The sequence below is a fragment of the Cimex lectularius genome, unplaced genomic scaffold, assembly GCF_000648675.2.
Source record: "Cimex lectularius strain Harlan isolate CLEC.00 unplaced genomic scaffold, Clec_2.1 scaffold408, whole genome shotgun sequence".
Classification (NCBI taxonomy): Eukaryota; Metazoa; Arthropoda; class Insecta; order Hemiptera; family Cimicidae; genus Cimex; species Cimex lectularius.
Genome location: NW_019393055.1, coordinates 122643 through 148772, shown reverse-complemented (window position 1 = coordinate 148772; position 26130 = coordinate 122643). Strand labels below are relative to the sequence as shown.

General features: G+C 36.3%; 3 protein-coding genes across 4 annotated transcripts in view; all 3 read left to right on the top strand.

Annotated features, from left to right (window-relative positions):
* The window catches only part of LOC106663990 (sarcoplasmic reticulum histidine-rich calcium-binding protein-like), a 42004-nt gene extending 31018 nt beyond the window's left edge, over positions 1-10986 (top strand). The window contains exons 2-6 of the mRNA XM_014389333.2: positions 7498-7562; positions 7627-8522; positions 9065-9159; positions 9273-9328; positions 9392-10986. Of these exons, the coding sequence (XP_014244819.2) occupies positions 7498-7562; positions 7627-8522; positions 9065-9159; positions 9273-9328; positions 9392-10850 (2571 nt within the window). The 3' untranslated portion in view covers positions 10851-10986. The remainder of the gene's footprint in view (positions 1-7497; positions 7563-7626; positions 8523-9064; positions 9160-9272; positions 9329-9391) is intronic.
* An 8536-nt stretch (positions 10987-19522) lies between these two features.
* Positions 19523-21756, top strand: LOC106664864 (glycine-rich cell wall structural protein-like). 2 transcript variants are annotated; one of them, XM_014391026.2, is made up of 4 exons: positions 19523-19574; positions 20120-20250; positions 20322-20566; positions 20627-21756. In XM_014391026.2, the coding sequence occupies exons 1-4, from the start codon at positions 19569-19571 to the stop codon at positions 21637-21639; spliced, it is 1395 nt and encodes a 464-aa protein (XP_014246512.1). In that variant the 5' UTR covers positions 19523-19568; the 3' UTR covers positions 21640-21756. The 2 variants fall into 2 exon arrangements, with proteins under 2 accessions (XP_014246512.1, XP_014246427.1); XM_014390941.2 differs by having other exon boundaries at positions 20322-21756.
* A 2056-nt stretch (positions 21757-23812) lies between these two features.
* LOC106665402 (ELAV-like protein 1-B) lies at positions 23813-25300 on the top strand. The gene has a single exon (XM_014391817.2). It carries the CDS (start codon positions 24142-24144, stop codon positions 25168-25170), a length of 1029 nt encoding a protein of 342 aa, XP_014247303.1. The 5' UTR covers positions 23813-24141; the 3' UTR covers positions 25171-25300.
* Positions 25301-26130: the final 830 nt, after the last annotated feature.

The following is a 26130-nucleotide window of genomic DNA, read 5'->3' as shown; positions in this document are numbered from 1 at the left end:
ACCTAACCGAGCTATTGTAGGGCTTGTCAGAAGGACCAGTGGCAGGCCTTCTCGCAATCCAGCATTCAAAAATCTTCACCTTACACTGCGCAAACTGCCATTAACATTTCTAACTTGTTGAAGTCATTGCTTGATCTCACCAGAGGTTAAGTGTCGATTACGGAGTGTATTTGAAACATATTTGAGATGTGGTTGATGGATGCCTTCTTGAGTAACTTCCAGCATCTCGGACAGGAAGACCCTGCGGAAAATTGTTTTGGGAATGTTAAACACCCTGGCCACATATGCTAGGCTTCTTCCATCTTCTAACAATGCTACGATTCTAGTCCAATCTTTATCATATAAAACTATCACTCAAATCTGAAACTTAAAAATGGTACATCTTAAAAAAATCAAACTATCGGAACGTTAGAAATAAGCTTTACAGAAAAACAGAGATGGACTATTCAATGATTTATTTACAAAATCCATTTTAAACGTGGGATATTTTATCTGTTATATTTACCTCTAATCCTTTAAAATGGACCAAATATTGTTTTAAGATAATCAATGGGGATAATCTAAGAGATAATTCAAAATATTAAGGATGGCCACTTTTTTTGCCTTACAGTATATTATCCTCCTAAAGGTTTTTCACCTTCGGACGTTCACTTTGCCATAAAAAATCTCGGTCAACGAAAGCTCCAGGCTTTCCTTATTACTCTTAAAATCTTCCAACACTTACCCAAAAAATCTATATTCATAATTTATTTATTTAATTCTGTTCTTCATACAACCTACTTCTCTACGGCATTGAACTCTCTTATACAAATGTTCCCTAACCTAAAAAAACCAACACATTTTACTGCTTCTTATAAGCCAATAAGACTACTACCCATTATGGGTGAAAAAATAAAAGCTAATGTTAAAAATTCGTGAAATTCTAAATTTTCAAAATAATATCCCAAACCATTAATTTGGTTTTCATTACTTTTCAACGGTGTTTTCGTGTGGTACACATTACTTCCTCTTATCTGGAGTTAGGAGAGTTCTGTTCGGAGGTTTTCTTGGCGTAAGCCAAGTTATTGAGCGAGTTTGGCACCCGGGCGAGTTCATGTTCAAGGTCGTCCTTCCCTTCATCGACATCTAACTCTCATACTGCACAGATGCTCTGGCCGGTTCTTCAGGTTCATCAGGGAAGGTCCGGTTGTACGTGACTGACATCCCATCTTCAAACCGCCACACTCACATTTGCAGACGATACAGCGATCCTCTCTAGTAACTCCGATCCTGTCATTTCCATTCCAAATCCTCCAGCAACACCACGCACTACAAGAGTCTCGTGTGAAAACAAAATAATAAAATTTAACACAGGCAAATCCACCTAAATTACCTTCACTCCGTAAAAAGATATTCCCTCCAGTCTACTTAAATAATATTTCCCTCATAACTCCAGACAAAGAGCGGGTACTTCGGACTTTACACAAACCCTTTACGTGAAAGTTATGACAAAATGCGTGCGTTCTTCCACAACTGACAAACGTTCTGCTTTACCACTCAAAAATAAAAGGGTGGAATTGTAGAGTTCAGGCAAACATCCACCGAATCCAAACTGCTCCAATCTTTAATCCTACGAAAAATCCTTGATGATCCGTTTTACGTATCGAACCTACCGACTTGAATTTGCTTTGTTCAAGATGAAATACGTACCAGTTACCTCAAATTTTACACGATAAGGAATGCATTTGGGCTAGTGAGTTAGAGTGGAGGGATAGTTCAGATTGGAAATGGAGGAAGCGTCGGATTAGATCCTTCACGACTGGGATTATAAGATTTTTATGGATTATTTGATTGAAGATACAGCGGAGAACTTTGGATTGAAAGGATATGATCTTGGGGAAGATCTGACCCTACAGTTCGATACATAACTAAAAATTGGTCTGATGAGTAATCGGTTTTTTTATGTGTAATTTTGGCTGATTTTGGCCCTAGTAAGTGTCTAAATAGTCTATACTTTTGGTGCCTTTTTTTTCTTTTTAATTTGTATTTGTGTTCTATGTAAATCTGCTATCTAATGATTATTTGGAGATCATGAGATGCGGTTTTAGAAAAATATTTTCTTTGTCGTACCAACGTTTCGATCTTTATTTTATTTTTTTACGAGGGTTTGCAACAACCCTCGGGGTTTCGTTTTTGAAAAAAAAGAAGCCCATTTGTAAGTATGTCGGGTTCGAATGCAGGGCCGCTGGATTCGAACCCGGGACCTTTACCTTACAGTGATGAGCGTCGTGTCAACGCCTAAACCGTTGCGGCCACCACTTCTTATATTTATTGAGATCATCTTCAGGCCCCGGGATTTATAAACATAGTTTAAACTTTACAAATATAGGATGTGAAAAAAATGAATTTATACAATGCTAGAAATTTACATTTAGTCAAAATATTTTTACTCATTCAAAATGTTTGTTTTACGTGTTATAAACCCCAAGCCCTGAAGATGATCTTAATGAAGGTCGAAACGTAGGCACGGTAAAGAAAATGTTTTTCTAAAACCTACCGCATCTTCGAATAATCATTAACTAACGGTCACCAAACACCACATATTTCTGCTCTGTAAGTAAACCCTAAGGGAGCAGACTTTGTTGGAAGGACCTTGTTAATTTGTGCCAGGTGAGAAAATCAGACGTTAGATTTTAAACGTTATTTGTTGACTTTATTGACCTGATCTGCACCGAGCGTACCAGTAGTGAGATGTTGTTGGACTATTTCTGTTGCTGGATAGGGTTGGTGACGTCTGCATATGTTGTGAGTTGTGTTTGGATCATCAGTGTACATCGTGTAGAAGACGGGACTAGGGCACTTCTGCTACTTAAACCAATGGTTTTCTCGAGCCCCATTAATGAATGAACGAATAAACATTTACTTAAAAAAATACTTGTTACATCCTACTTCAAAACGTTTTCCTATCAACGCACCTAGTCCTAGTTTGTTATTATTTTTAATTAACCAAACAAGTAAATAGTGGAGAAAAATATTGTCTTAAAAACCCACTAGGTATCACATAGAATTAACAAATGAATTAACAAAAATATGTTAACAAAAATATAAAAAAATAAATGAGATTAACAAGAACAATGCAACACTAGTAATTGAGCTCAATGGTAGAGTAGCGGCGCATCTAGCCGAAGGTCGTGGGTTCGAATCCCGCTCGTGACACTGACTTTTTTATCTCAACTAAAAACCTTAATTAATTGAACTAGTAATTGAATTATCACAAATTGTCTTATAGTATCACAGCTTTGGTAGAGGAAACGATAAATATATCACAAATCCTAGATTTATGTATTGTGCCTATTCCTTCTATGTTTCCATGGAAATCTTATGATTCTTCCTTCTTGGTCATCTCAAAAAACCACAACCAGTTTTTATCCACAACGTTGCGGATTTATTTTAATCCTTCCTCAGGTGAGTTAACGCCTGTACACAGAACAAATTTTTTTTTTCATTTGTTTCTTCACTACTTACAATGGTTAAAAAAGTGGTCGTCAGTCATTAATAATTTATAACAATTTATTTTAAAAAAGGAGCCAGTGTGGTACTTATTCAGACTAGAAACAAACGTTTAATATTTTGAACCCGACTAGACTCTTATCACAACCTCTCATGTGACGTTCGACCTCTTATCAACATCTTATCACAGACCAACGTATTAAAAATACCACTCAACAGGTAAAATTGCATTTTTCTTATAAATCTATTTTTAAACAACAAATTTTATTTATTTTATTAACAATATTTTAACAATTATTATCACAACTATCACAGATTTTAAGTTTCCTACAGAGTTTAAAATTGACTAGAATATTTTTATATATTGTTTAATAAATGAAAATAGCAATCACTTATCATATCACAGTCTTGACGGTAATTAACAGACAGTTTATCTTTTTTATGTAAAGGGCCTCTAGGAACTTTCGTTTTTTACTATTTCGTTCCTTTGTAACAATATTAACGTCATCAAATAAAAAAGTGGGACCGCGGTAGCCGAGTGGTTAGCATGAGAGACTCTCACGCCGCGGTCGTGGGTTCGATTCCCACCGTCGCCTCTGGCCCTTTTTTCCCGATAACCCCCAATTTGAACAACATATATAAGAGATTCGTCATGGCTAATATGCAAAGATCATAAGACCAATTTAAAAAAAAAAAAAAAAAAAAGTATGACTTTCAACAACTGCATGTTGTGCCAAAGCAGTTTCATTGTTTTTATTATGTTTGGACTGTGTATTTATGTTGATAAATTCTATTCTTTAGGTATTGTTTGGTTTCACCATAGTATACTTTCTTCCAGTCTTTGCATTCAATTTTGTATACCAGGCCTGATTGTAGTGCTTTCTCAATTTTATCTTTTAGCGGTGAGTAGTATTTTTTGACCGCATTACTGTTTCGGAAGGCCAACTTAACTAGAAGGAACTTCCTTTTCAGACAACTTCTCAACTGTTCCGATAACCCTTGGATGTAGGGGAAAGTGAACATCATACAGCTCCATGGAAAGTTAACATCATACACTCCTACATCCCTACAAGTAGTGTTCTTGCTGGTGGAGAGACCCATAAAAAATTTCCTGGACAGACGCTTTAATTCGGACTTAATATTCTCCACTCCCGTTCTGTCATGTAGCAGGTCAATTCAGGTGTATCGAGGTAGTGAGGTTATAAATTTTAGAAATTTATTTTGGACCGTTTGCAGTTTTTGGATGTTCGATTCGCAGGGCAACTCCATGCTGGGCAAGCACACAGCAGAAGATAATTAGTTTATTTTCAAATCTCATTCCACTCTCAAGGGCCATCAGAGGAAATAAGGCTTTTATGGATGTTTTTTCTCCCTTTCGTAAACTATAGCATTTATATGCCAAGAGAAGTTAAGTTTTCCCTCCAGAATTAAACCTAAGTACTTAACCCCCTCACACCACTCGATTTTGTGTCCGTGATTGGAAATGATTTCCCTGAATATTAGTCGTCGTTTTGTGAAAAATACGGCTTGTTTTGGAAAATTCTGAGTTTCCAGCAGTGACAAAACCTGCAAATCCTGGTGATGCTGCCATTTAATTCACAATTGTCTTAGGCCCAGGATGAACAATAGACATCTACGTCATCCGCATAAAGAGCAATTTTATAATTTCTCAGTGGTTAAACTAAAGTAACCATATAAACAATTTAGTTTACAAAAAATCTATTACTTCTTGACTTGCAGCATCAGACGCTGAATAAAAACATTTTTTCTGAAACTAATAAATTATATAATTTCATGTGACGACTGAAAAAAGATGTTTTCTACTTAATTTTCAATTTTATTCGTTACATTAATATTGTTTTTTTCAAAAGTGTTCCCTTTGTAAGTTTGCCGGGACAAAGAGAAACTTGGTCTGTACCAAACGGTCGGGTAGTTTCCACGTATGCAACAGCCGAAATTCCTAAAGGCCTTGTTTCAGAATCAAAATGTTTCGGCTGAATTACGTCACGTGTGGCGAATAATCGCGTTATCACACTGCGATTTCGTTTCACAACGAAACGCTGCTTCGAGGGCCTCGTGGTGCAAGTCGATAATCGCTTAATTTAAAAATTTACCGACCACTCACACCGTGTTTAAAAAGAAACCTGAAGAAAAAGAAATAAACCATTGTGTTACTATGAAATGAGACATGCTTTTTATCTCCCCCCCCCCTGAACGTGGCCCGTTTAAGCCGTGAAATAATCGATAAAGTAGGCAAAAACGTTCTTAGTAATACACCACAAAAATTTCGCCTTCCCTGTTTCTGTTTTAAACAAATATAACAAAGAAAAATATAGCCACCAGTTACAATAAATAGCATAGGAAATATGAAAAAACACAAAAGTATAAATTTACGGGAAAAAAACTGTAATCAGATAAGAAGACTTCTGACTGTGTTGACCCTAAAACATCGAAAAGTTATGAAGTTTTTGAGGCAAAATAATATGCTTCAATTTTGCAAAGTTGTTAAACCCAGCCTTGCATATAAAAACTGGAGCTTTGCTATGGATAGAGATTTTTCAAAGATACTGAAGATAGAAAGTAAGACAATAGCCGCAATAAGAAATATAAAACCACAGAGTCGTATTAATAGAAATTTCTAAAGTGATAATTATAGAAAAAATATATAAAGGAAGTAAGGAAAAGAACAGCAAAGCATGAGAGGACTGACTATGAACTAGTCCACCAACAATCGACATTATGCAATATAGTTTGTAGAAAGAGAAGAAACAGAGAGATAAAAAAATAAACAGTCTTTTTCTCTTAATTTTTTCTCTCTCTACGAAAGAGAGAGAAAGAGAGATGGGCTAAGAAAGATTGAGATAGATAAAATAAGAAACGGACTGGCAGGGAGGGAGAGAAAGAAAGAGTGAGAGAAAGAGAGAGAGAACAAACAAAAAGAAGAGTGAAAGAAAGGGAAAGAGAGCAGACATAAAAAAAAGGGAGAAAGAGAGAGAGAGCAGACCAAACAGGGAGAGAGAAAGAGAGAATGAAAGAGAGAGCAGACAGAAAAAAGAGAAAGAAAGAGAGAGAACAGACAGAAAGAGAGAGAGCAGACAGAAAAAAGAGTAAAAGAGAGAGAGAGAGAGAGAGAGAGAGACGTAGAGCGGACATATAAACAGCAAACAGAGAGAGAGAGAGAAATATATGGGTAGAGAAAGATAAAGTAAGAAATGCACTGGCAGAGAGGGAGAGTAAGAAAGAGAAATAGAGAGTGAGAGAAAGAGAGAAGGAGCAGACCAATAGAGAGACTAGAGAGAGAGAGGAGGGGTGAGTGAGTGGAAGTGAGAGAGAGAGAGAGAGAGAGAGAGAGAGAGAGAGAGAGATTGGCTGAGAAAGATTGAGATAGATAAAATAAGAAATGGACTGGCAGGGAGGGAGAGAAAGAAAGAGTGAGAGAAAGAGAGAAAGAGAGCAGACAAAAAGAAGAGGGAAAGAAAGAGAAAGAGTGCAGACATAAAAAAGAGAGAGAGCAGACATAAAAAAAGAAGGAGGAAGAGAGAGAGCAGACAAAAAAGGGAGAGAGAAAGAGAGAATGAAAGAGAGAGCTGACGGAAAAAAGAGAAAGAAAGAGAGAGAACAGACAGAAAGAGAGAGAGAGAGAGCAGACAGAAAAAAGAGAGAGAAAGAAAGAGAGAGGGCAGACAGAAAAAAGAGTAAGAGAGAGAGAGAGAGAGAGAGAGAGAGATTGGTAGAGAAAGATAAAGTAAGAAATGAACTGGCAGGGACGGAAAGAAAGAAAAAAGAAATAGATAGATAGATAGATAGAGAGAGAGAGAGAGTGAGAGTGATTGACAGAGAATGATAAAGAAAGAAATAGTCTGGCAGGGAGAGAGTATTTCTTATAGCATTTTAAAAATCATACATTAACCCAGGAAAATAGAAAAGACATTTGATTTGACCAAATTTGGTTTAATAAAAGTAAAACCATATAAAAATAGTATAATTGACTCATGCGATGTTTTACAGGTGCTGGTGGCTGTCCATTTGTCGCTTGGGCAATATTTAAATAATGTAATACAGGAACGCTCTCAGTAAGTACCATGTTTGTCAATCTGAGCACTCTAATCGTCTGATTTATTAATTTTTTGTTTTCAGAAGAAATAGAGTGTTATTATACGTGCCAAAAGTTGTGAAGAAAATAAGACATACACATACCGTTTACGTGCACAAAAATGATAACAGAGAATCGGACCATCATTACAAGGGTAAAGTGGTCCATCATCATCACCACAGCGGGAAAGTAGAACACGTCCATAAACACGATGGAAAGAGTAAACACGAACACGAACATCACGGCAACGGGGATCACAAGCACGAACATCTCGGCAAAGCCCAGCATAAGCACAAGCACCACGGCCTTGCCGCACACTCGCACAAGCATGCCGGGCACGCCGCACACAGTCATGCGCATAAAGGCCACGGTGACCACGTACACGGGCACAGCGGTAAAGGTCATCATTCGCACGATCACTTCGGCCACGCGGAACACGGCCACAAACACACCGGCCTGGGGAGTCACAAACACCAACACGACGGATCCGCTCATCACTGGCATAAACACAACGGAGACGGCAAGCATCATCACAAACACGACGGCATGGCGCATCACGCTCACGCACATCATGGAAATCATCTCCACGGCGACAACCACGATCATGACGAGACTCATGGTTTCTACTACGACGATCAAGACGACGAAAATAGTAACGACAATCAACACGACATGGATGAAAAAAAACTTCACATTTTCCTCTATCCTAACAACAAATATTACGGACTTTATTTTACGGCTGATAGTCCCGATCAAGTAAATAATGACGAAGCTGAAACAGACGAAACAGACATCAAAGATTCCACAGAAGTCGAATTATCTAGTGAAGATGATGAGAAAAGGAAAATGGACGACGGTGATAGCTTAAAACCCGACCATACCAAAAGAAAAGACTGTCGATTGTACCTATCTAGGAAAGTTTGCCTACAAACTATGCTGAGCTGATCGTTTAATTTCCCAGTAAAAAAATAAGCAAAATAGTTATGATTGATATTTTTATACTTTTCATTCACTTTACTGTTTATTTTGTTCTTTTTAACCAAGAAAATAATTATCGTTTCATATACTAATTTTATGTTCAATTTAGACAAACAGTTTTAGAGTAACAATATATTACTCGTGTTAAGATTATAACAAATTTATTGTGGGCTGTAAACTACTTGCTTCTACATTTCTGCTAGCAACAATGCTCAATTAAATGTTCAAATAATAAAACTAACAATAAATTGCATAAAGAAACAGCGAGTCGGATTGTGTAATACTTGTCAATCCTTAACAGTACAATTTAAACTTACGTTTCTTTTTTACCAATTTGTTCAGCTTCACATTCAATCTGAAAAGGACTTCCTGCAGGGGTAGGTTTAGTTCGACCATAAAGCTATAAAAAAGCGTTTCATTTTAAAAGTAAGAAATCCGTTGGTACTTCCGGATGAAGTGATTTTAACAACTATTAAAGATCGATACTATAACTTCTTACTGTAGGAGTTCCTTTAGTCGTAAAACTTGGAAAATATAAAAGAGCGGTGGTCGACACTCCGAGTCAAAGCCAATTGAATCCAGAAGGAAACACCATGAAAGTATGTATATTTTTTCCAAATAAACATATTTCAGTTCAAACATTGTACGTAATATTTTTTTTCTGCTATAGGAAATTTGTGTCTTTATAATTTATTATTATTTTATAATAAAGTATGAAGGATGTCATGGTGCAGAAGAAATCATTTCTGAGAAACCCAATCCAGGATTGTAAGAATTTAAATTTAAGTTTAAATCATTTTTTTTAATAATCGTTTTTAATTATGATTTTAGCGATAATACAGAGGATTCTTTTGGGTTAGATTTAGTAGATGCCGGATCTCTAAAGCACACGCACTATCATAAAGCGGTGTTTGAGCATGTCCATAAACATAGCGGAGATTTCGGCCATGGGCACGAACATTCCGGACATGGATATCATTCTCACGATCATCACGGACAAGCTGAACACGAGCATCATCACGGCGGTTCGTGGCTTCATGGGCATAAGCACACAGGTGGTGCAAAGCACGATCATAAGCACTCGGGATCTGCTTCTCATGGTCACAAACACGTTGGGAATGTAGGACACGGACATCAACATGCCGGACATTATGCGCACGATCATAAACACGATGGTCATGCCGAACATGTACATTCACATCATGGTTCGCACTCTCACGAGCATCATCATTCTGGTAAAGCTGACCACGATCATCATCATGAAGGGCACATCGGACATGGTCATAAACACCGAGGCAATTCTGAACACGAACATTCACATCATGGTTCTTACTCTCATGGACATCATCATTCTGGTAAAGCTGACCATGATCATCATCACAAAGGTAATGCGAAACATGAACATCATCATTCTGGTAAAGCTGACCATGATCATCATCACAAAGGTAATGTGAAACATGAACATCATCATTCTGGTAAAGCTGACCATGATCATCATCACAAAGGTAATGCGAAACATGAACATCATCATTCTGGTAAAGCTGACCATGATCATCATCACAAAGGTCATGCTGAACACGGACATTCACATCATGGTTCTTATTCTCACGGACACCATCATACCGGCAAAGCCGACCATGATCATCATCACAAAGGTAATGCGAAACATGAACATCATCATTCTGGTAAAGCTGACCATGATCATCATCACAAAGGTCATGCTGAACACGGACATTCACATCATGGTTCTTACTCTCACGGACATCATCATTCTGGTAAAGCTGACCATGATCATCAACACGAAGGAAAGTTAGGTCATAGCCACAAACACCATGGCCATGCCGAACACGAACATTCACATCATGGTTCTCACTCTCACGCACATCATCATTCTGGCATAGCTGACCATGATCATCATCACAAAGGTCATGCCAAACACGGACATCAACATTCCGGCAAATCTGACCATGATCATCTTCAAGAAGGGCAACTTAATCATGGTCATAAACACGAAGGTCATGGCAAACACGGCCATCGCCTTTCCGGAAAAATACTTCACGGTCATCATCACGATGGAAATGACAAGCACGGTCACAACCACGAGAATAATGCAAAACAAGCCTATGATCATTCTGGAGGTAACGATCATGACCTCGAAGACCTCGGATCCTCGTTACACGATAGCTACACTCAGCCAGCAACAAGCACAGCCAACTTATCGACCAAAAATACAATGATTACAAATCCTCTAATATTGCAACTTCGCATATTTCAAATGTTGATGAGGTGAAAATTCCATCGGGAAAATACTTTTCGCTAACAGCCTTACCAGATACAGACTTACCTTCGGGGTTTTCAGCAAGATACCAAATTGTACCTGTATCATTGAGTAATGCATTTTACCCATTGCAGCTGTATTAACCAAAGATTAGTAGTTATGTTAGATATCCATTATAAACATAGAAAAATAAAATAAATAATAAAATAGTATAATTTACATTTATTTGACACCCCCGTTTTTTTTCCTATGTTAAGTTTCCCATGAAAATTCAAATTACTCCATCCATTCAGGATTCGATTTAGAAATTGTGCTTGAACTATACAGTATGAGAAAATTGTTCAGCAGAATGGAAAGAAATGTGGAAATAGCGGTTGCAAAGAGTGAACGATCCTGCTAGAAACTCGTGACCTAGACAAGGAACTGCCTTGAGGGAGCCCTGGCCACCACCAGGTGTCGTAGGGAAAGTGATTTACCATGACGGTACGCCGACCGAGAATAATCCACCGTTAAACAAACTCCGTCGGATCCAGACCGTTCCTTTCCTCTGGTTTTGTACTTGCCGGGAATTTTCCGCATGCTAGGAGATAATTCGCAAAGCCGGATTGACACCGGATTAACAGTGCACACGTATTCCGCAAGACTCGGTACACATTCCGTTGACAAACGATATTACTGAACAGGGAATAAACCAGAATACAATTTTTTGGCATAAAATTTACGGAAAGCAAGACCTAAAAATCTAGGATACGAAAGAATGAATGACCCCAGACTTAGTGAGAGCTCGGCCCCACCGCTCTACAGCTATATTCTGAGCCTGCATCTGAAATATATTAGGAAAGTACTGAACCACACCAGACTGAGTTTTTGACCGACATGGTAAAAAATATGCATATTGTGGCATAAGCAGGTTGGATGTTCGATGTAGGAGTAAGTAGGGAGGAACTGAAGTCCTCTAATACCTGATTAAAAAGTGGGAGGCAAGTAAAAGTAACTATCTGAACTTTCGTGCAAGAAATAGCTTTCATCACGACGTGTATGCAAGACTCGACTTAGAATTAGGCCGAAACTACATGGTTCCAGACAACCTATGACGTGAGTGAGATTGAACTGCCGGCCATGGAGACAGGATCGTCTCTTTTGCTTCTCGTATAACCACAATGTCCCAAAGGACAATTCTAACTTCAGGAGTATGCCCTGTTCTAAGAGAGTTCCGCCAGAAGTACTTTGGCATACCGAAGTTGAATAAAGAAGTCATCGCAATCTTTAACGAAACGGATAACTCGAGGAAATTTGGAATTGCTCCAGCTGAACTGCCGACCATAGAGACAGGACCGTCTCTTTTGCTCCTCACGCGCTTTTTTACCGATATTTGATCGACCACTTCAATTTCTAAAATCAAATAAGTATCTTAAATAACAAAAATAAAGTGTATAAGGCAACAAGTACAGCTAAGGGCATTGTCAATAATAACTTTTGCGAAATGTAAAGCTAATGAATGTACTCTTGTGTAAATAAACCATTTATTCATTCTTTCATTCAAATCTAGAAATTATACGAAAAAAATAAATCAAAGTAAAAGGAAGTTCAACAAGGCGTTACAAAAATTCAAACGGATTGGAAACATTTCGTAAAGTCACATCGGCTGTGACAGAAAATTGACTATGAAATTGGCTCGTTGTCAACGATCCATTTAATTCTTGAATGATTTATTGCTTTCTTTATTGTATCACACGGTTATGGAAATTTTGTCGAAACACTTGTCATTTCTTTGGCACTGTACCCGTCGTGGTAGAACCGTTCAGAAAGCGGTCATTTCCAGGAGCTGGACCATAGGGAAAAAATGGGTGCTAACAAACAAACCCAAGTGAATTAGCAACGCGCGATTAATTATCCCTGTTTGTTAATAAATATTTAAACAAACATAAAAATGAATACATTATTTTAACAAGCCATTTGTTTAAATAAACACGAATTATTTCACCTCACATTCATAATTGACTTTTTCAATTATCAATAGTATTGAAAAAATTTGAAAATATTTCACAAAATCAATGGAAACATGGAAGCTTGATTGGAATTGATAACTGCTCAATTGATTTTTAATCAAAGATGTCTGGCACAAAAGTTGGATAATTTTTACTTATTTCACATCCGTGGTATGTCCTGAATCCTCATGGAGTATGACACAAAGTCCTAGCGGACTTAATGAAACTGTGAAATACACTTCAATTATTAATAAATAAATAAAAATCTCAAAGGTGATCAAGTCGATTTTATAGTTTTTAAAAGTTCAAAATGCACGAACGTATCCCTGGATGTGAAAATAAATCAAAAACAAAAGAATAAAAGAACCAAAAAAGGGATTTTTTTACACAAGTTTAATAATTTCAAAAAAAATTTCAATTTTATAATCAATATTAAGTTCTTTTATTTGCAATCCGTAAACCTAATTTTGAAAACGTTTCCGCAAAAATTATTTCAACGTTATACCTGCTTTCAAGGGTCGCATGGCTGGTGATAAATTACAAAAAAACAATATTTAGCCAGTTTGTTGTGTAAGAACAAATAACTTTACCCATTGCGTTTAAACGTTTTCAGCTTTGGACTCAGCCGTTGCAAAATTGGGCGAAAGTCGCGGATTGAAAATCACTCAAGTATATTGTATTTTTACCTATTTCATATTTTGTCATTATTACAAATGTTAGATCCATCGTTCAAACTGCCATTTTAAAAAGCGCACTTAAGCAACAGAAAAATAAGTAAAAGTTTTGACGTTAAATAACCATTAAAATAGAGAAATTCTACCTTTTTTTTTGTTTTTTTGTATGTAATACGTTGTCATTTTTATTTATTTTCCAGTCTAGGATCTCACAATTATGCTTTAAACATAAACGAAATAAATAAAAAAAACCACTTGTTAATTCACAAAAGACTGTCACGACATTGCTTAAAAAATATTTTAACGTTTCACGTTTCATATTCCATATTAAAATAGAGAAATATGTGTGGTGATTAGTGACCGTTAATCGAAATTTATTTAGAAATCGTGAGATGCGGTCTGGTGTGATGTAGGTTTCAGAAAAATATTTTCTCACACACTCGGGCACTCTCGACACGACACGCAAGAATGGCACAATTACACAGAAGACAAACACTTTGAGCGCTGAAGATGATCTCAGTAAAGATCGAAACGTACATCACACCAGACTGCATCTCACGATTTCTAAATAAATAGAGAAATATTTACTAATTTTATACAAAAAACAATCGGGCCAAGTTAACTGTAATGCATTGGTGGTGGGTTGTTTTTTCCGAGCTATATGTTAAATCTGGAAAAAATATATTTGGACCAATTAGCTACTACCATTCCAGTTGTGAATATTAATTTGATTTCTCAACGATCAAATTTTCTACCAGATTATCATTGTCATCACAGCATTATTAGCACTTTTTCTATCTTTGTTTATTAAGTAGACAACGTTATAATTAATAACTTACTATAATATTTTATCATCTGAGCTCTCACAATCAATATTTAAACATGAACGAAATAAATAAAAAAAGACGTCATGAATTTTTTTAAAATATTTTGATTTCTCACATTGCTACACAACTTGAATTTATAAATTAACCAGTATATTTTTTACTTTGAAAAAACGTTTGAACTATTGGACGTTTATGGTCAGACTTCCAGCGATCACTAACTTTTTTTTAGGCTTTTATAAAATAATTGATAACTTACTATCATATCTTGCAGTCTAGAATCTCATTAAAAATCTTTAAACTACACATCTTCAAATTATAAATTAATCAGCTACAGAATTTTTATTTAAAAATAAATGTGTGAATCGTTCAATTTTTATAATCTGATTTCGAGCAATCACGTCGTTTTTTTTACTGAAAGTTTTTAACTTTTTGTACATTTTTAAATGATTAATTAATAACGTACTATAATATTGCACTGAGCTCTCACAATCAATATTTAAATATGAACGAAATAAATAAAAAAAGACGTCATGAATTTTTTTTAAATATTTTGATTTCTCACATTGCTACACAACTTGAATTTGTAAATTTTTACTTTGAAAAAATGTTTGAATTATTGACTTCCAGCGATCAGCAACTTTTTTTTAGGCATTTTCAAAATAATTAATAACTTCTATCATATTTTGCAGCCTAGGATCTCATTAAAAATCTTTAAACTACACAGCTTTAAATTATAAATTAATCAGCTACAGAATTTTTATTTGATAAAAATGTTTGAATCGTTCAATTTTTGTAATCTGATTTCGAGCAATAACGTCGTTTTTTTACTGTAAGTTTTCAGCTTTTTATACCATTTTTAATTATTAATAACGCACTATAATATTTTACCATTTGTGCTGTCACAATTAATAAGAAAAATTTTTTACTTTGAAAAAATGTTTGAACTATTGGACTTTTTTGATCAGACTTCCAGCCATCACCGAGTTTTTTTTTATTTTAAGCACGCTTTCTACGTTTTGTAGGCTTTTTTAAAATAATTAATAATTTACTATCATGCCTTGCAGTCTAGAATCTCATTAAAAATCTTTAAACTTCACAGCTTTAAATTATAAATTAATCAGCTTTTTATTTGAAAAAAAAAAAAAAGTTTGAATTGTTCACTTTTTATAATCAGATTTCCAGCAATCACGTTGTTTTTTTTACTGAAAGTTTTCAACTTTTTATACCATTTTTAATGATTAATAACGCACTATAATATTTTAATATAGTATAGAAATAAATAAAAAAAGACGTCATGAATTTTTTTAAAATATTTTGATTTTTCACTTGACTACACAACTTGAATTTGTAAATTTTTTACTTTGAAAAAATGTTTGAACTAATGGACTTTTATGGTCAGACTTCCAGCTATCACCGATTTTTTTAATTGTAAGCACGCTTTCTACTTTGTGTAGGTTTTTTAAATAATTAATAACTATAATATTTTACAGTCTACAATCTCATGAGAAATCTTTAAACTATACAGCTTCAAATTATAAATTAATCAGCTATATAATTTTTATTTGAAAAACAAAATGTTTGAATTATTCAATTTTTATAATCAGACTGCGAGCAAAGTTTTTTACTGTAAGTTTTCAGCTTTTTTACGTTCTGAAGTCTAGGAGCTGCAAAATGCTTGTCGATCGTTAATTTACGGTTTAAAAATGAGAGTTAATGTAATTTTAAATCCCTTGAACTATTACTTAAGCGAGAATGAACTATCTCTTACCCACAAGTAGCTGATTCATTAAATTAAATGAGGTGTTCGAACAAATTGCCTTCTGCGCCACCTTCTTTTTAAAATGATCGCTGGACGTAATCAATTTGAATTAGTTGATCGACTTTTTCAAAACAATCAGGGTTACGATAAATATAATTTTTTATTCGGCTCCATCAAATAATTACAAGTTAGCAAGGTCCTACGACCCATGAGTCGCTTTTGCTCTTCAGTTGAAAGTTTTCACGAGATAAGTTGACATAAGATTACAGTTATGAGCGGGGCACCGTCGATAATCAATTTCATTACGACCTGCAACATCAATTATTTTTCTTATAATTTCTGTTCGAAATAATTGCAAGTACCTTTATCTAGTGAGAATATGAAAAAAACACTGGTCAAACGATGTTCTCTCAAATTTTTTGACGATTTTCTCATCATTTCGAGTGCTTTAGGAAAAAATAATACAATTTTTTTTATTATTGATGTTATGAGTTTGATGGGACCGCACCAAGGGGAATTATTGTATTGAAATAGGTAGTACTTTGCAACTTTATTTTTATATATGTTTAGTGATCTAATTGACCAAATTACTTATTTCAATTAATTATTCTTTTTATGTAAGTTCTTGGTTGAGCTGAAAACGCTAGTGTCAGAAGCGGGATTCGAACCCACGACCTACGGCTAGATACGCCGCTGCTCTAACCACTTGGGCTGTCGTGACTTTGAATGTGAAACTAAATCAATAAATTGGTAAAATAGGATAATTTATTAGACATTAAGCCAAATCAGACGACGGGCTACAGCCCATGCTATTCGTGCTTTAATTTATTGTGCATTTTGCATTTTACTTTTTTTTCTTAAGATCTTTTGAAATGTAATAATAATAATAAACAATTTTCCATTCTATTCTATTCTACTTTAATAATTTAAAAAATAAAGAATAATAATAAAAACACTGTTATTGTGTTAGCCATAGATTTTCTAAATATACATTTTTTTTCGATCCTTTACTTCTTTGCACTACCTTATTATTTTTAAATGTTGTTATTATTTTTATCTATTCTTTTATTGTTTTACTGCGTTTAATTTTGTTAATGCATCCTTCGAGTTGGATATTTATTCCCACACTGAGAGTGAAAAGTCTTTTGTATAAAAATATGTTGAATTATTTTAAAAAGTAGGCAAGTTTATTTGAGATAATTGAAAAATGCACAGGTTATGAATATCACGAGAGAGAGAAAGAGAGAGAGAGAGAGAGAGAGAGAGGGAGGGAGAGAGAGAGAGAGAGAGAGAGAAGATGAGAGAAATAAATAAAATTAGAGAAGGGCAGAAATAACCCATTAAAATTTTATGTTTATATGAATACAAACGTAGAAATATAGATAAATGGGTAGAATGATAAACATAGAAGTGTTGAAAGTCAGAAGACCGGGATAGATAAAAAGAAAGAGAATAAGAAGGGGAGAGAGCGAGAGAGAGAAAAAAAAGAGAGAGAGAGAGAGAGAGAGAGAGAGAGTGAGAGATAAGTTGTAACAACAGACAGGGAGAGTCAGACAGAGAGTGAAAGAAAAAGATTGGAGACAGTAAAAGGCAGGGAAAGAGAGTGAGGTAAAGGAAAAACAAAAACAGAGAGAGAATCGGACAGAGAGAGAGAGAGAGAGAGAAAGACAGACAGACAGAGAGTAAGAGAGATAAGTTGTAACAACAGACAGAGAGAGTCAGGCAGAAAGTGAGAGAGAAAGATTGGCGACAGGAGAGTGAGATGAAGGAAAAACAAAAACATAGAGAAAGAATCGGATAGAGAGAGAAAAAGTGAGATAAAAGAAAAACAAAAATACAGAGATAAAATCGGACAGAGAGAGAGAGAGAGAGAGAGAGAGAGAGAGAGAGAGAGAGAGAGAGAAAGAAGTTGTAACGACAGACCGGGAGAGTCAGGCAGAGAGTGAAAGAGAAAGATTAGAGACAGAAAAAGGAGAGAGAGTGAGATGAAGAAAACACAGAAACATAGCGAGAGAATCAGAGAGAGAGAGAGAGAGAGAGAGAGAGAGAGAGAGAGAGAGAGAAAGAATATACAGAAGCATAGAAAGTGATGAATAAAATTATAAGACAACAGAAATAAATCACTAAAAGAAGCATATTTACGTACAAAGACAGATTTGTAGACATACAGATAAAATGATGATTATAAAGTGTTAAAAAACAGAGAGACCTATAATAAAGAAAGAGATAAAAAGTCATAATTCCCATTAGATTCTATCCAAATTCGGACATTTAAACAGCCGCGGAAACGCATAAAATATCTTTTTTTATGTTAAATCATAAAACTTTTACATTTTATGTTTATAAGTGAAAAAATAAGAATTGAATCAACTAGAACACTTTAAAAGTTTTATTTTTATATCTCATATTTTAATTAATTCAAGAAGGTCAAATATATACCATTACGTGCAGTTCATAGTGTTCTAAATCCCTAAAAATATATCCTGTAAATCATTGGAACCGTTGCAAAGTTGTAAGTATTTTTGGGATTTTCTAAAAAAATTGGACACCTTCCCCCCCCCCAAAAAAAAGAAATTTATTCGACGGTTTTGGAGGGTGTGATAAACGAATTTTTATTTTGGTTCTTACTAAAAAATATCTTTTAACCCACTTTGCCAAACGCGAAATCCATATACTGCCGATCAAATGCCAGCTATTTACGTAAATACAATTATTTTGTGACTGATCAACTTTGCAAAATAAGCAACAACAAAAAATCACTATAAATATCGCCCTAGGGGATGATATTTATATCTTACTAATACAAAAGCAGAAAAGGTTTTCAAGTATTAAGTGGAGAAGCAAAATAGGAAAAAACTTAGATCAGCCTGACGTTTTCTACTAAATTTCAATTTTTTTTATCTTAGGGACAATAATGATTATGTTGATTTTTATTGGCAAATATTTAAGAAAGGAAAATTAAAAATCATTGTAATTTTTAAATAAAAGTCACTTGAATTTTGATTGTTGTAAGACGACAAAGGAAGAAACCAAGTTATTTTCTACCCTTTGGCCCAAAAATTATGCGACAGGAGGAAAAAAACGCGTCGACTTACCGAGGCCAGGATCCGACTGCACTTGCAACTTCAATATTACAGATATGCATTGGATAACGGAGATATGTTCCAGTTGGATGTACATAACTGCTGTAGACCGATTTAGAGTTAACGCGCGGGGAAATTGTCGCCTCGCTGCAGAGCAGGGTGGGGCGCCCATAGAAACAGACTCAGGAGGAAAAAACACCCCGGCTACAGGACAATGGTTGGAGAAAGGACTGCCCCACCATGATACGACAATTAAGACACAGACAGCCGTGTCTAAGTGATTGATTTTTTGATGTAGCAATATTGTTATATATACCGGGCCGGCGAAGGAGACAGCATCAGTCCAGTGTTGATCACCGACCAAGATACACGGTGAACAGGATACAAAATCACTTAAATATGAGGGTGAGTTTCAGATCTAATTCAACTTGTTCCGACAGAGTTTAATAGCTAAACTTCAAGCTTTGAAATTTCAACTTCAGAAGGCTTAAGGCAACTTAAATTTGTTGTTTAAAACATGACCGATCTCAAAAATTCAATTCTAACAATTTTAAATGTTCAAGAATAATAGATTTTAACTTATATAATAAAAATTCACTGCACAGTACAAATTTATATTGTAAAGCTATAACGTTAAACACAAGTACAATTAAACAAAGAAAATATGCTTCGCAGTGAGTAGGAATGTTTTTCTTCATAAAATAATTATAATTAAAAATTCAATATGTTGAGTTAATACTTCGTCTATTATATGATGACAAGATAAATTCTACCGAACACGCTCCACCGGGTGTTTCTCCAGGTCAGATCTGGTGGTGGCGGAACATAGGCAGAAAATTGGCGATAATACTCAGCTCCATGTAGTTGTTGCACTACCATGTTTGCGTCATAGTATTTTGTAACGCGGTGTGTATCTCGGTACTATGTTTTTTCCTTCATGCCTTTTCCAGGAAATGCGTAACCCGTTTCTAGTCGCAGCGCTAGCGGTTGCAGTTACAGCAAGTTCAGTCCAAGTCGCGGTGGTCAGTCCTGTTGGCACTTCACCTAACACTTACCCCGATCTAAAAGCCGAAGCGACAGGGTAAAGCGATTTATCGATATACTAAAATAACCAGGGAAGTAGATCGCTCAATCCTCTTTTAAATTTTTCAGAGCTTTGGGGACCAAATACCTGGGTGATAACTCCGGTGACGATACGATCAACCATGTTCATTATCATTCAGGCAAAGTCGATCACGTCCACAAACACGACGGTCACTTAGGACATCAGCACAAGCATCACGGTGACCTCGGACACGGACACAAGCATCATGGAGAACTGGGACACGGACACAAGCATCATGGAGAATTAGGACACGGACATAAGCATCACGGTGACTTAGGACATGGTCATAAACATGGCGGTGACTTAGGTCACGGACATTCTCACGGAGGTAGCGTCGGCCATGGTCATAAACATGGCGGTGACTTAGGTCACGGTCATTCTCACGGAGGTAGCGTCGGCCATGGTCATTCACACGGCGGAAGCGTCGGACACGGACATTCTCACGGAGGAAGCGTCGGACATGGACATTCACACGGAGGAAACCTTGGACATGGTCATTCACACGGAGGAAACCTTGGACACGGACATGCACACCGAGGTAGCGTCGGACACGGACATTCACACGGAGGAAACTTAGGACATGGGCATTCACATGGTGGAAATTTGGGACATGGACATTCACATGGAGGAAACTTAGGTCATGGACATTCACATGGCGGAAGTGTCGGCCACGGGCATTCACACGGAGGAAGCGTCGGCCACGGACACTCTCATGGAGGTAGTGTTGGACATGGTCATTCACACGGAGGGAGTGTCGGACACGGACATTCACATGGAGGAAGCGTAGGTCACGGTCACTCTCACGGAGGAAGCGTAGGTCACGGTCACTCTCACGGAGGAAGTGTAGGTCACGGTCATTCTCACGGAGGAAGCGTAGGTCACGGTCACTCTCACGGAGGAAGCGTAGGTCACGGTCACTCCCATGGAGGAAGCGTAGGTCACGGACATTCTCACGGAGGTGATGTAGCACATGGTCATTCCCATGGCGGTGACTTGGGACACGATGAAGTCCATGAAGGCAACATTGGCCATGGCCATACTCACGGCGACGACGACGGAGGAGCTACAGGCGGCGGCGGTCTTGGAGGTGGTCTCGGAAGTGGACTTGGAGGTGGTTTCGGCGGTGGGCACAGTAGTGGTCTCGGAAGCTTCGGGGGACACAGTGGTTTCAGTAGTCTTGGTGGTTTGGGTGGCCACAGTGGTTTCAGTGGTCTCGGAGGTTACGGCGGCCACGGTAAATCCGCAGGTCTCGCATCTGCCGTTTCCTACACGGTGCATCACGCAGCTAAAAAGTCAGACGACGTACCCCTGGCGCCTAAATCATCCAATTCGGTCAGTTATCAACTATTTGACCATGGATTTTAAGAGAAAAATTTTCAGCACCACTTAACCTATGTAGTGCATTTGTTATCAATATTGCTAATAGTTCACATCGTTGTGATTTTAAACCAAAGTGTTTCATTTTCTAGTATATTTCACACTTTATGTTGTGGTTGTTATTGTTTATTATAGTAAAATAAAAGAAATTTGTATTTAAGCCTTGCTTTTTCTTCTCATCCATAATTGAAACCTAGCCAAAACGATAAATTACAAATATATATGAGGGATTATTCTGATATGACATGAGAGGTATTTTCGACTTGCTTTCATCAAATACATAGATACACACATAGATTGATAGATAGGAAGAACGAGATCGAAGAAACAACAGCCCTGTTACAAAGTTGTTTCAAACAGACAGACGTTAAAGACACTAGGGAAGTTAAAATCCATGGATACTCGAACAAGAAGAACAAAAAGGAACAAGCATCCGGCATAAAAATTGAATAACATCAATCAAAGAAAAAATGGATGATCTAAGAATTGAATGGATGTAGATTACAAACATGAGGGCTTATTTAGGAAGGATCGGAGTATTGAAGGTCATACTCTGTGGGGTTTCTGTTGGTAATTCATCATTAACTTTTTTTTAAATTCAGTTGAGTGTTAGGTTTCGGAAGAGGAGATAAGGATAACGGTTCTTCTAAAATGGCGGATGTGTCAATGTGTGGGGTGAAAACGATGGTAAGGTATTTAGCAAATAATGCTTTTTCAACATCAATGAATTTTTATTTGTAGGACAGTAGTCCTTTGGAGCGAGAACAGTTGATTTGTCTTTAGTATTAAGTTGTAAAATTTTCGATTTGTACGTCTTTTAGTGTTTTCAGTTCTCGTCTTAACCGTTTGCTAAAAGTGTTGATGTATACATGTGGTATTTCTCTGCAGATCTACCAAAGGGTGTAGGGTGTCGAGCAATCGTAGGGGGGTCAGAGGATAGTACAGTTGTGCCATGGGCAAAAGTTGCAAGGTGGGTGAAGTCGGGACATCTGTGTTACAAAGAATATAAAAGATTGGTAGAAGCACGCTGCTCCCTTGACTTAAATGTTTATTTGGTGTTATTGGTTATATCAATGGGAACTTATTAGAAGAAATTTGAGAAAGAAAAAAGTTTTAAGTAGTGTCGAGCTAAGAAATAAAGCCTAATTACAGATGAATAACATACGATTATTTTTAATTATTACTAAGCAGATGTGAATCGAGAGATGTATTCAATTTAACTAAGGGGTACAAAAACAAGAACATAGCTGTCATGTCAGTTAGCCAAGCAGCCATCAAAGCACTAACCTCAAACATTATTAGTTCAAAGATGGTGTTGAACTGCAAAACCAAAAACATATTAGGTATGTAGAACAAAGTCAGCCTCTGCAGGTCCCAGGACACGAAGAGTAGTAGGCATCGAAAAGCGGAAACCCGTGCAAGAAAAGAGGCTGCTATTCGGCTGATAGGACACGAACCCTTCTATGGCATAGGAACCCGTACTCGGAGTACTTTAGAAAGAAGGATTAAACAAATGGGGAACAATAGAAATCATTCACTGACAAACAATCAAAGAATCCGCTAAAAAATTTTGGAAGGAAAGAAGTAACACAATGTATCAAAGGAAGCAGGAAAAACTGCGAATCCTAACAGGATTTTTAACAGGACATTGTAAACTAAACGGACATTTAAAGATTGGCATAACCCAGCCCGGCACGTGCAGATTCTGCAAAAAAGCAGAGGAGACACCAACACACCAATTAACAAAATTTGGCTATACTTGCCCGCAGGAGGAACTGCTTTGGGACGTACAATGTAACGATAGGAGAAATTCAACTACTGAAAGAGGGCTTACTAATCAAATTCCTTGATGTACTAGAACCCACCGGTGTGCTATTGGCATAGAACGGGGGGTACAACAGCTCTAAAAAGGGCGCAGTATAATTCACACCCTGACTAACAAATCTACATGGAAAATCACATCACAAGGCACAAAAAACTGTATTTGAAAGTAGACTTATTTTTTAAAATGTTGATAGAATTATAAGAAATAAAATAGTTTCTTGAGAATAGCACAGGATTCCTTTTGACAAGGATGTGACGTCATACTTTTACATATGACGTCACAGTTTCTTACAAATTGAAACCCGTTGTCGTGCCTGTCCCGGACATTCCATAACCTTCCTAAACGTTAACCTTTCTTGAAGAACTTTATTATGTAAACTTGGAATATGAAAAGTAGTTTATTTTGTGCTTATTCTGTTTGAATGGATGAAAGCTCTCAAACGAAGAAATTAATAAACTACGAGTAATAAATCGCATTGGATTTCTAGTCAGGATTAGTTAGCTTTCTTCGATTTCATCGTATTATTTGGTTTGATTATATTTTTCTACACTGAAGGACATTTGATGTGATTTGTTTTGTGCCGGTAACATGTACCGCAGTGACACTTTTAAAATACTAATAATATAATGAAAAAAATATTTGATGTTCAAACTGTCTACTGATTGATGGTTTACCATACAAATATGAGCCAAGGTGATAATGTTTCTGCCAAAAATGGGGAGGAGACCCAGGAAAAAACGAGTTTGATCGTTAACTATTTGCCTAAGAGTTTCATGCAAGAAGATATTAGAAAATTGTTTTCTTCAGTGGGTGAAATCGAGAGTTGCATGCTTATGCGAGACAAGGAAGAAGGTTGTAGCCTTGGGTATGGATTTGTAAACTTCAAGTATTCGCAAGACGCCGAAGCAGCCATAAACAAACTCAACGGTCTCAAATTGCAAGAAAAAGTTCTTAAAGTGTCGTTCGCAAGGCCATGCAGCGATGCAATAAAAGGAACGAATGTGTACATAGCAGGCCTCCCTTGTAAGATCACAGACGCTGAACTGCTTTCGACATTCAAGAAATTCGGCTGCATAATCGACCACAGGATCCTCAGGCCGAATCTCGACCTGGTGGATCCGAACGCGGCAAGAAGTGCCGCCCTGATCAGGTTTGACAAACGGGACGAGGCATTGCTCGCGATCAACCAGTGCAATGGAAAAACCCCTCCTGGTATGCCGTCTCCCCTCGTAGTCAAGTTCGCCAACAGCCCCAAGCTAAAAGCACAGAAGAGATCGTTCATGGAATTCACACCGATCGACCATCCGCCGGGGAAGATGATGGTACCTTTGAGCAAGCCATTCCCCCCGTACCCTCCCTTAGGAGCACCGATGGGATTCTTAAACAATAGCTGGAATGACTACAACCACCAGGAGGTAAAACCGCTTAATGCCAACTATTCCAACGGCCAGGAAGAAGCCTGGCCGCTCTTCGTCTTCAATCTAGGATCAAATGTAGAAGAAGGCGACCTCTGGCAACTCTTCGGACCTTTCGGTGCCATCAAGGGCATCAGAGTTATCAAAGATAAAGGCTTCGCTTTTGTCAACATGATCAACTGGTTAGATGCAAAAATGGCCATTCAATCTCTCAACAGAACCAATTTCAAAGATCGAATAATTCAAGTATCTTTTAAGATTTCTAAAAATAAATACTAACTCTCTTCCCATTCCTCTTTTGTATTTATTTTTGTCTTTATCAGATTTATTATTACGACCTGCCTCTTATGTATAATATTTTTTTTTTTTTTTTAATTCACAAGAAATACCAAGCAAGTTAAATTTTTCTTTCGATTGTAGACTCTTATAGTTTAAAATAAAATGAAGTCAAAAGAAACGAGTTATATTTTTTTATTTACTTTACAATATAACAATTATTTTTAATTGATGAAAATTAATTGTCATTTGTTAAAAAAAATTGCATTGATTTTATCATGATTAAATAATGTTTATATTTTTTGCTAATATAATTTTGCTTGGCCCTATGCTTTTTGAATAATATAATGACAATTATTGAATTTACTTTTTTTTCTATTAATGAATTATGAGTTTCTAAGCTTTTTCATTTTTTCTTGTTTGCTGTACACAGTTTTCTTTTCTTTGTCCGCCTTTTTTCAAAAATTATACAAATTTCAACTGAGGTGCAGAAAAAAAGCAGCTCTTTAGCCCTTTGACCTTTGCGACCATTGTATTTTCGGTCAGAAAGAATAAATGTTAGAGTTGGTTTCTTGTAATCGATAGTAATGATGTTCAATTAGTCATGGTGCTTCCTAATGTTAAATTGTGAAAAAAAAATTCTTTTTGACGATTCGTTTCTCAAACATTCGCAATGATTTGTAATAAAATTTGTTCTCGACTATATAATTATCATTATTTTTTAAAACGGCAATAAGTAGCAGTTTCAACTATTATGTTTAGATCAAGTGTTTATACTCAATGTACAATTTATAAGTGACTGTTATGTATTTATTATTATGATTATTAACTTGAAATTGTTTTTCATTACCAGCCTTACTTGAGTCGGACTTGTACGGTTTGAGTAATAAAACGATTAAAGTTATTACAGGCTATTTAATTTCATTTATGTTTTTATTTCCTTAGCCGTTCATCATAGATCAA